Source organism: Babylonia areolata, chromosome 2, assembly GCF_041734735.1.
Source record: "Babylonia areolata isolate BAREFJ2019XMU chromosome 2, ASM4173473v1, whole genome shotgun sequence".
Lineage (NCBI taxonomy): Eukaryota > Metazoa > Mollusca > Gastropoda > Neogastropoda > Buccinidae > Babylonia > Babylonia areolata.
In genome coordinates, this window is record NC_134877.1 from 39284133 (window position 1) to 39296632 (window position 12500).

A 12500-nucleotide genomic window follows, 5' to 3' on the forward strand; every position below is an offset into this window, starting at 1 on the left:
AGGGGGGCGGAGCTGTATGCCCATTAATCACCATTACCTCACATATCGTTTTCTTTATCTCATTTCGATTTCTTTTCTTTCATTCATGACATGTTTATTTCTACTCTATTTCTTTCTTTTTTTGCCTTTCCTCACCGAACCCGAGATCTGTCTCTCAATCATTCTTTTTTTTCCTCCTTCTCCTCGTCGTTATTCATCTCGTCTTCTTCTTCTCTTGGTTTGTTTCTCCAACCCTCTCTCTTCTTTATCGTTTTCACCATCCTTCTTCGCTGTCTTTTCCCTTTCTTTGGATTGAGATAAGACATGTTTCTTTTTTTTTCTTTTTTTTCTTTTTGTTTTCTTTGTTGTTGTTGTTGTTGTTTTTGTTTTGTTCTGGTGAATGCAATTTTGCAGCGAATGCAGGAGGCACAAATTGATTTTATGGTTGTACTGTTTAGGTGTCTGCGTGGCCGTGGCTAATTTGGTCGGACGCCGAGCTGGCAATCAGAAAGTTGCTGGTTAGAATCCTGGACGCCCCCCAGATGTGAAAACACACACACACACGCGCGCGCGCGCGCACACACACACACACACACACACACACACACACAAAAAAACAGGTGAATAAAGGAAGACTGAAAATGATGCAGAGAAAGAGACAGGAAAGACCGGGACAAGGATAGAAAAAGACAAGGAAGGCAGGCACGGGGGAGAGAAGACAGAAGGAGGACTAAGATATGTATGGAAACAGAGAAAGAACGGCAAACAGAAAGAATAGATACTGACAAGGACAGCAACAAATAGCTTCATTTTTGTTGTGGCAGATTCGCCGTTCGCAGAAAATAACTCTTTTGTCTGTTGATAATATTGTAGTATACTTTCATTCTTTCCATTGCAAGTTACAGCAACACAACGGATGCATTCACTGCAGCTGATTTTTATGTATATATAACATAATCATAACAAAAGAAGAAACATGCATGCCCAGTATGTCCTTATGGCTACTTTGCACACATACACACACCTGAACAAACACACAAAACATTAATTACCACTTACAGTTAGACTGCAATTCAATCCAATTAAATTTCTTTTCGAGGATTTGTAGCTGGTAAGATGGGATGTATGGTGCAAATACATCCTAACTTTCCAACGGGCGTATCAAGGAGAGATACAGGGCTTATAACAGTGTGTTTATCAAACCAGCACGATGCTCTTTCGGCTTTCTTGTTTAACTGAAGGCGGGGAGTACAATGGCTACCGCGCGCGTCAAACGTTCGCCTCATGCTATCAGGCGATCAGCTACAGGAAGGGTCGGTCCATTCTACTACAGTGCCTGCCATTATGGATGCATGCATCTCTCTCTTTCTCTCTGTTTCTATCACCCACCCCACCCTCTCCACTCTCTTTGTATATATATATATAGGTCTGATTGTAATTGCCTACCTGCATCCTATCTATACCTTCCTCCCTGTCTGTGTGTCTGCTTCTCTCCCGTGCCTCTCTCTCGCTCGTTCCCCCCTCGTCCCTCCCCCTCGCGCCCCCCCCCCCACCCCCACCCCCCGACCACCCCACTCCCGCCCCCCCCACCCCCCCCCCACACACACATATGATAATGAGCCTCTCTACAGCTGTTTTGTTGATTTTAATAAGGCATTCGACAATATATGGTATGATGCACTTCTTTTGAAACTAAACAAAATTGGGATAAATGGAAAATGTTTCCGCATTATAAAAGATATGTACCAAAATTCAATTGTATGTGGTAAATCAAACGATGGGTTTACAGATTCTGTCGCAGTTAAAAAGGGAGTGCTTCAGGGAAATGTTATTAGCCCCACGCTATTCAATATTTTCATTTATGACATAAGAGACTATACATGATGACACCTCACCATACATCAACGAAGCAACCAAGACTAAAATTCCTTATCTGTTATATGTATTTGACATTGTGATGCTCTCGACAATAAAAGTAGGACTACAAAACAAAATAAACTAGCTACATGAATATTGTATTCAACGGGGGCTTAAAATTAACAGGGACAAAACAAAAGATGTAATTTTCACAAAAAAGACCCCAAAATACCAGTGCTCTTTTCATGTGGCGATGACTGCATCGAAATGGCGGATAGATACAAATACTTGGGAGTTATTATTTATAAGAATGGAAATTTTCATCTTGCGAAAGACCACTTAGCCAAACAAGGAAACAAAGAAGCGTATGCTCTGAAACGCAGTGTACGAGGGAAAGAAGTAAAGATGGATGTGATGACGCAACTGTTTGGCACTTTAGTCACCCCAGTTCTCAGTTACGGTGCTGAAGTGACGTTTCCATTCAATCAAACTGCGACAAACTCCTCCACGCCCTCTATGCTGTTTAACCAATTTTAAATGCCCGTCAGAAAATGTACATGTCAAATTCTGTAGGTGCTTAATGGGCATACACAAAAGATCAATTAAATCACCAGTCCTGGCAGAGTTAGGCAGATACCCCATTTGTCTGACCGCAGTGTGTCAGGTTATATCATTCTGGGTGCACATCATGGAATCAAAAGAAGATAGCTATTTGAGGCAAGCATGTGATATGTGGAGTTATAGAGGATGAACTGCATTTTCTGGACGAGTGTATGCGTAGTCTGACTTGAGATCTCGCCTACTTTTGACAGTTAATTCCCAGTCTTCGAATCATTGGCCAGATGGCACTGGCAACACAATAATCCAAAAGGCGAGTTCTCTGTTGCCACTAAGTTATATCCATCCAGAACTGGCAAAATATATATACGAATGCAATATATAAAGTTAGCAATCCATATCTATGTCTTGTGGAATATCCTGCATGTGCTCACAACTTAGTTCTTTTACTTTTTGTTTGTTTTTGTGTTGTAAAAAGGTTCGAAAGGGCGGGAACTGAGAGGGGTGATACTGAATCGATCGATGACGCAAACACTTGCACTCACAATTTGCTCTCCTCACACCAATAGTAGGGCCACATGGAGTGGTTTTTATAGTGTTTACTTTACAATACCGCACACACACTAAGCAGTTCACCCTACTTAGCAAAAGCAACACACAGCCCTACATAAAGCACTTCACCCTACACTTAAAGCAGCATCTACAAGCAGCACACGTTGTTTTAAGCACTTCCTACATGCAGCACGCATGGAACACAAACACACAACCAAAACCCAGGTCAGATAAAATCTCAAATATCTGGACATCACTGAGACAAAAGGCTTATACCCTCTCAGCACCTTTCACCACATGTCCACCAGTATGCACTCCTCTTACACATAAATCTAGGTGAGGTAATACAAGCTTCATCAAGATTACCTGCCACCAACAGTGACATACCATACTGTGCACAAAACATCACTAACCAATACAACCCTGTGTTCAACTCATGTTACCCATCTTTCAATAAAACTGTGTGTTACCATAACCAAACAAATATCCTCTTTGTCTTCACAAAGTAGCCCACTGACATAAGTAAATGTATGGAAATCATTGCTACCAACATATCTCTAGTAAACAACTAACTATGTGCAATAACATAACATTGACCCTCAGTGCTCTCCTTGTTAACCAAATTAGAATGTGCTTTCCCACTTTGAACAAAGTAAACCGCTGACACATAGCACAACTCCTACACATGTTATCACAACTACCAAGTCAAACATGTGTTCCACAACACTTGCAGTTACCCCAATGTGCATACACACATGAAAAATCCTCAACACACACTGACAATGTGTTACTGTTAGCCTATACATCTGTTCAGTTCACAATGAACCAACACCACCTACTATATACACAATAAATAACGCATCAAAGTACATCAAACCCACGTTAGTTGTAGCAAAACCAAAATATGATACACACCTGCTACATACATACCATCTCCATGGCTTCTCATCTTTCAGTGCTTTCATTGTTTCCACAGTCAGTCAACAACTGACAATACACTGACATATCACTGCACTACCAATTATGTCAAAAATGAGAACAAGATATATGTAACAAAATGGAAGGGGGGAGGGGAGGGGGGCTCAAAAGATTTAGGCCAGTACTTCCCTCCATTAACCCCTTTTCTTTCCAGCAGCCACAAGATCAACTTAAACTGGCTGTTCACTGACAAAAAACATTGTTCTAAACAAAACTAAGTTATCAACATTACATAAAAACCATTACAAGTCATGTACTCACAGCCCAACAAGGATTGACCCCAAAATACCAGTGGGTAAGAGGGAGTGCAGGGAAGGGGAGCGGTTGATTTACTCCTGGGAGGCAGCCAAGGGCGCTCTGCCCAATGCTTCAGAAAATGCAGCGATGGAGCGTGCCTGTACAACCTCCTCCTCCAGTTTGTTCCAGTCTGCTACTGTTCTGACAAGGAATTAATATTTATACCGCTCTGAACTTGTCTGGGGGACTTTGTAGCCGCAGCTGTTGTTGTGCATGTGCTTGGCGATGATGTTGGTTGCCACATGGTCTGTGTAAGTCTTCATTTTGATCGTCCTCTTGGTTTTGTCTGCATGGGTCAGGAATTCCTCAGGTGATAGAGCTGGAACCTGGCCTTCTATCACTTTAAAGAGTGTGACAAGCCTTTGTTGCTGCCGTCACTCTTGTAGTGTGGGCAAACCTAGCTCCTGGGGCATCCAGGTGACACATCCTGGGTCTTGTGACTTGTAATCCCTCTTTGGGATTTTGGACTGGACGGAGCAGGGAGGGAGATAAGAAAGGGGGATGGGGTGAGGGGGTGGGGGAGGTGAAGGGATGGGGAGGGAAGAGAACAGGGTGGGGGTGGTGTACGTGACACTGCCGGCACACTATAACAGTGTTTAGTTTATAGTGTCCATAATTCCTCTGATGGGTTTTGCGACAGTTAAATGAGTTCTGAGTTCTAGTCCACACATACACACACACACGGAGGCCAATACACAAGCACAAACATTCATACACACTCTACACACACTGTATGTTTGCATTCATTTGTATTTGTATTTCTTTTTATCACAACAGATTTCTCTGTGTGAAATTCGGGCTGCTCTCCCCAGGGAGAGCACGTCGCTACACTACAGCGCCACCCATTTTTTTGTATTTTTTCCTGCGTGCGGTTTTATTTACTTTTCCTATCGAAGTGGATTTTTCTACAGAATTTTGCCAGGAACAATCCTTTTGTTGCCGTGGGTTCTTTTACGTGCGCTAAGTGCATGCTGCACACGGGACCTCGGTTTATCGTCTCATCCGAATGACTAGCGTCCAGACCACCACTCAAGGTCTAGTGGAGGGGGAGAAAATATTGGCGGCTGAGCCGTGATTCGAACCTGCACGCTCAGATTCTCTTGTTTCCTAGGCAGACGCGTTACCTCTAGGCCATCACTCCACATGACACAGTATTGACACATTTTCATGCATATAAATAAATAAATAAATAATTAATTAAATAGATAAATCTATCCATCTCTCTATATATTTGCACTGAACACAATATTGACAACAATGGCACATTATGTCTGAATGATCTCTTTTTTTTTTTTAACCCTTTCACTGCCAGACTCGCATTTATGCAGCAGCTAGGTAGAGGCCCCATGTCACTGAAGGGTGACCAGATTATGGGTCTGTATTCCATGAACATACTGCTCTTAATGTTCAGTGGCTGGACAGACCATATTTTCTACACATCGCAGGGGGAATCCCTCGCTATTCTTAGATACCATATTTTCTGTGTTGATAGCGTAAGGGAATTTTGCACTCTAAATTGACTGGCGGTGAAAGGGTTAATCACCGTGCGGGCAGAAAGCTATGTCGTCACAACAATCTCCATGGGCACATTGGTTGCCCGGGGTAGAGTTTAGTTCAACGACCTGCTGGCTGACGTCTCCAAAGGTCGGTGTTGTTCAGGGCTTGGGGGTCTTGATTCACCAGTGGTTGCTTTGTTCGAGGGGTGTGGGGGATCCTGCATGTCTGTCCATGTGTGTGTGTGTGTGCGTGAGGGGGGTGAGGGGTTGGGGGTAGCGTCACCGGGAGAGGCAGCACCACGGGTTTCAACAAAATCTATTTGGAAGTCCGTGGGGGCAGCAGCAGCAGCCCTGAGTCGCCCGGGGTGGTGGTTCTCAGCAGCTGCTTCTCCGCCAAGGACGTGAACAGACCTCCCCGGGCCAGGAGGTCAGAGGGCGTGCCCTCCTCCACTACGTGACCTCTGTGGATGACCAGCACGCGGTCCGCTTGTTGCACGGTGCTCAGGCGATGAGCGATGATGAGCACTGTGCGGCCTCTGGCGCTTCTGAAGAGGGCTTCCTGGACCTGGAAGGAAAAGACCATCATCATCAGTGGGGAAGAGAAAAGAAGTGTTGTTATATATATATTATTATTATTACGAAAGGAAAAGACAGCAACAGTTATTAGTCAACCAACGCGTGTATGTGTATATGTGTGAGCGTGAGTGTGTGTGTGTGTGGAGGGGGAGGTGGGGGGCAAGGGGGGAAGGGGGGGGGTGTCGGGGTGTGCGCGCATGCACGTGTATGTGTGTGTGAACGTGTGTGTGTGAACGTGTGTGTGTTTGCGTGTTCGTGCGTGTTGTGTGTGGACGAGTGTGTGGACGTGTATGAATGTATATACCCTTACCTCGTCCCTCTGGACTACTTTCTTCTTCACACACACACACACACACACACACACACACACACACACACACACACACAACACACACATACACAAACACACTTGATGCTTTTTAATAATGGATCAAGCCTATTAGCAATTCTAGTGGCGTTAAATTTCATGATATCCTTTCCGAAAACTATATTTCAGATTCTATTTTGTGTTGATTCTAAATCAGCTCTTCACGCTATTGAACTTATAAAAGAAACGGTTAGGTATGAACTCATTGTTGAAATTAACCATTTGATTCACGAGCTCTTATTAAGAGGCTCTCACATAACCTTTTGCTGGATTCCTTCTCATTGCGGTTTTTACTATAATAAAAAAGTTGACATTTTGGCTAAAAAAAAAAAGGAGCTAGAAGCTCCACGAAGGAGTTAGATTTAAATATTTAGCTTTCACTACAGGAATGTTACACCATGGTAGAAAAAGTCCAATGGTCAAAATTTCAGTTTGAGGAAAAACACATCGGTAACTCGGAGTTACATAAGAACATACAGAAAATGTATGGTTTCATGGGAAAACATTACCATAATGATTTTCATAAGAGGCAAATCATTTCTCTAATCTGCAGATGGAAAATGAATTGTTTTAGAACAAAATATGTCAGTAATGTTTCTTGCATCTGTGGTGCTCACATAACAGCCGATCATATACCAACTTGCGATATGTTCAAGTCTCAAATCCCTGAACTGAAATCATCTTCAGTGTTGACGATCTTCAGCAATCCATTGCTAATGTATGACTTTTTCAACTCCTTGTTAAATAGTCCAGTTGGTTCGCTGTTATAGTTGTTAGTTTTTCATTTGAAATATGTTATATTATGTTTTTTTGTGTTTTTTTTTAACAAAACTTAAATCAATCATTTTCTATATGTAACACACACACACACACACACACACACACTTTCACTTACTCGCATGCGTACACAGTAATCCCCCCCTCCCCCTCCTCCCACTCGATTTTTTTCCTACCCTCGTCTAATATCACTTACAGTGAAAAGACGTTAAACTAAAGAACGAACGAACACACACACACACACACACACACACACACACACGTGACGACCAGCGGAACTGACCAAAGCCTCGGACTGGGAATCCAGAGCACTGGTGGCCTCATCCAGCAGCAGAACGGCCGGCTGTCTGACCAGTGCTCGGGCAATGGCCACTCTCTGCTTCTGACCGCCTGCACAGCACAATACAATACAATACCATGGAATACAATACAATACAATACAATACCGTGAAATACAATACTATTCAATACAATACAATATCATACCATACCATACAATACCATACAATTCAATACAACACAATTCCATTCAATACAATACCATTCAGTACAATACAATACAATACTATTCAATACAATACAATTCCATACCATACCATACCATACAATACAATACAACACGATACATTCATACGTGAGCATTCTTCATCATCTTAATATCAATAATGACACTCATGGTCAAAATGTACATTTGTACAGCGCTCACCCTGCGGCTCTAAGCGCCTTTAAAAATACACCTTCTATAAATAAGAAACAGGAATATAACCAATAATACTAACAATAATAATATATTGTACTTATATGGCGCAAACTCCCCATATAATAGGCTTTAAGGCGCCTCTCATGATAAATACATACAATAGTGAATCATACCATACAAATGATTAGAGACAAGATCGCTAACCATTGCAGGGTGTAATAAAAACAACAACAACAACAAAAAACGACAACACATGTTTTGTTCACGAAACAATTCCCTCATTAAAAAAAATCATTAATTAATTCATCGATATATCCTGTTTTGAAATACCAGAGAGCTGAAAGCCGTTCTCTCCCGCCGTGGTGTCGTAGCCGTCAGCCATGCGGCAGATGAAGTCATGCGCGTTGGCCTGCCTGGCGGCGTAGGTGAGGCGTTCCTCTGCGCATGCCTCCAGGCCGTAGCAGATGTTATCTCGGATACTGCACGAGAACAGGGCCGGCTCCTGCCCCACCAACGCCATCTGTAGGGAGACCGACACTTGATTCTTTGGCATATGTAATGAATATTTATTTATCTGTTTATCTCTTTATTTATTATCATTATTGTTCATTCATTCATTCCTTTCTTTCTTTGTGTATTTACCCCAGTCAAGGCCTGACTTAGCGCGTTGGGGTTTGCTGCTGGCCAGGCATCTGCTTAGCAGATGTGGTGCAGTGCCCAAACGCAGTGACGAACTTCTTGAGAGACTGAAGTGAATTGATACTTTGGTATTTCATTGTTGCTACCTTCTGAATAAAAGAACTCAACGGCAAATATTCTGCACACGATCTTACATTGTGGTCGTGTTAAAAGAAGAGAATATGGGCCAGTATCACACGAATTTTTTTACAAAATGCCTTCACCAGCCTATAGGTGGGGTAGTCCCACTGAAAGTGACAGTCACAGACATACACACACACACACACACTCTCGCTCTCTCTCTCATTCACACACAAACACACTCTCTCTCTCTCTCTGTGTGTGTCTCTCATCAAGAGAGAGAGAAAGAGAGAGAGAGAGAGAGAGGGAGAGAAATACAGAGACAGAGAGAAAGACAGAGAGAAAGAGACTGAACAGCAGGAAAAAAAAACCACCCTGGCAGGCTGATTAGATTAACCTGGGAGTGCAAACAACGGTGCCGGTAGCGGTGCACGGGCACCCCGTCCAGGAGCACCTGCCCAGAGGAGGGCCGGTAGAAGTTCTGCAGCAGGGACATGCAAGTGGACTTCCCTCCGCCGCTGGGACCCACCAGGGCCACCACCTCGCCCCGGGCCACCTTGAACGACATGTTCTGAAGGGAGGGGGTGGGGGTGGGGGTGGGGGGGGAATGTGGGGGCGGGAGAGAGAGGACGGGAGAAGGGATCAAAGGATGAGAATTAAAGACTGGCTAAGTAAATGATTATATGAAAATGACGTTTCGCTCGTAACACACACACACACACACACACACACACACCGACAGCCGGGCACAGATAGACACGGACAGACACAGACAGACAGACAAACAGACAGACAGACAGACACACACACACACACACACACACACACACACACACACACACACACACATTTTCAATCAACACTTCACAGTCACTGTCATTCAGCTGCAGTCAGTAGTGCAGGAAATACTTATCACTTTGAGCATCTCTTATCTGCAAAGTGCAAAGTGTGTGTGTGCGTGGATGAGTATGTGCGAACGTATGCATTTAATTAGTGTGCATGCATGCTTGCCTACGTGTACATATACATATACGCCTGCGTGCGTGCGTGCGCGCGCGCGTGTGTGTGTGTGCGGATGTGAGTGAATATTCATGTGTGTGTGTGTGTGTGTGTGTGTGTGTGTGTTTGCGGGCGCGGGCGAGTATAAACAGATGGGAGAACGTGGAGGGAAATGAGCAAATCATAGAGAATGATAAAAATAGTCAGAAGAATGAGTCGAATAGTATGAAAGGAAACAAACAAAAAAAATGAATAAAGAATACTACCACCACCACCACCACTACTACTACTACTGCTACTGCTACTACTACTACTACTAATCACACCAATATACCAACGAAAACAGCACCGTTACCACCATGATCGACTCACCTCCTTCAGCACACCCGACACACACACCGCACCCCTGGCACCCCACACCACACCCGACACACACACCGCACCCCTGGCACCCTACACCACATCCCACACACACACCGCACCCCTGGCACCCCACACCACATCTGACACACACACCGCACCCCTGGCACCCCACACCACATCCCTCACACACACCGCACCCCTGGCACCCCACACCACATCCGACACACACACCGCACCCCTGGCACCCCACACCACACCCGACACACACACCGCACCCCTGGCACCCCACACCACATCCGACACACACACCGAACCCCTGGCACCCCACACCACACCCGACACACACACCGCACCCCTGGCACCCCACACCACATCCGACCCACACACCGAACCCCTGGCACCCCACACCACATCCGACACACACACCGCACCCCTGGCACCCCACACCACATCCGACACACACACTGCACCCCTGGCACCCCACACCACATCCGACACACACACCGCACCACTGGCACCCCACACCACATCCCTCACACACACACTGCACCCCTGGCACCCCACACCACATCCGACACACACACCGCACCCCTGGCACCCCACACCACATCCCTCACACACCCCGCACCCCTGGCACCCTACACCACATCCCTCACACACACCGCACCCCTGGCACCCCACACCACATCCGACACACACACCGCACCCCTGGCACCCCACACCACATCCCACACACACACCGCACCCCTGGCACCCCACACCACATCCGACCCACACACCGAACCCCTGGCACCCCACACCACATCCGACCCACACACCGAACCCCTGGCACCCCACACCACATCCGACACACACACCGCACCCCTGGCACCCCACACCACATCCGACACACATACCGCACCCCTGGCACCCCACACCACATCCGACACACACTGCACCCCTGGCACCCCACACCACATCCGACACACACACCGCACCCCTGGCACCCAACACCACATCCGACACACACACCGCACCCCTGGCACCCCACACCACATACCTCACACACACCGCACCCCTGGCACCCCACACCACATCCCTCACACACACTGCACCCCTGGCATCCCACACCACATCTGACACACATAAACACACCCATACCTTCCTCATCCATCAGCAGCAGCCCCCCACCACACACACACCACACACCACATCCGACACACACAAACACATCCATACCCTCCTTATCCATCAGCAGCAGCAACAACCCTCCCCCACACACACACACACACCACACACAATCATATCAAATCAAAAACACTTTATTAATCCACATGGAAATTAAGTTGTGCAATCACAGGCTCGTTGTAAACACTGGCATAAAATCATCATGCGCAACATAAGAAGAGATTAAAACTAGTCAAATAAGAATTCCCAATAGATGATGATAGACTAACCCCCCCTCCGCACACCCACATACTCATGTTAAGACAATAGGGTATTGCACAACAATATTTACAAATGAAAACATCCAACAAAAAAGGGTATAGATTACTAAAAATGACATGCGCGCACGCACGCACGCACACCCCCCCCCCCCACCCCCCACCCCCCCACACACACACGTTAAGACCATAAGGTATTGTACTACAATACATTAACAAAAGCATCAAGGGAATAAATCGTAAATATAAGTAAAATGCACACACACACACACACACACACACACACACACACACATACACACACACACACACACACACACTCACTCACTCACTCACTCACTCACACACACACACATATACAACGTATGCATGCACACCCACCCCCACCCAAACCCTCCCAAACCCTGCCAGCCCCTCACCCCTCACAACCCCCACCCAGTCACTGACATTGAGAACAGGCTGCTGAGGCCGGGAGAGGTAAGTGAAGCACACGTCACGGAACTCGATCTCTCCCTGAAAGCGGTCTTTGGAGACGGCCCCTTCGCCGCTGGGGTCGGATGGAGGCGCTGTGCTGATGTGCTGGAACACAACCTGTGAGGCCCCAAGACCCTTCAGCAGGCAGGCGTACATACTGTTGATCTCCTGTGTGAATACGCCGTGTTGGCGTTAATCATCAAGGTTGACAGGGAATCGAATCAAAACATTCATAATTATCATAGCTAGTAAAAGCCCTGCCATTCCGCAAATTTAAAGGGCCTGGAAAACCCGTTTGAGTTTTTTTGTTTTTGTTTTTGTTTGTTTGTTCATTAGTCAGAGAG

General features: G+C 45.8%; 1 protein-coding gene across 1 annotated transcript in view; it reads right to left on the reverse strand.

Moving 5' to 3' along the window:
* Positions 1 to 6033: 6033 nt before the first annotated feature.
* Positions 6034 to 12500, reverse strand: part of LOC143277414 (uncharacterized) — a 24281-nt gene continuing 17814 nt past the window's right edge. Inside the window, exons 10-14 of the mRNA XM_076582218.1 lie at positions 12130 to 12324; positions 9294 to 9467; positions 8468 to 8657; positions 7721 to 7827; positions 6034 to 6282 (exon numbers count right to left, since the gene is read on the reverse strand). Of these exons, the coding sequence (XP_076438333.1) occupies positions 6034 to 6282; positions 7721 to 7827; positions 8468 to 8657; positions 9294 to 9467; positions 12130 to 12324 (915 nt within the window). The remainder of the gene's footprint in view (positions 6283 to 7720; positions 7828 to 8467; positions 8658 to 9293; positions 9468 to 12129; positions 12325 to 12500) is intronic.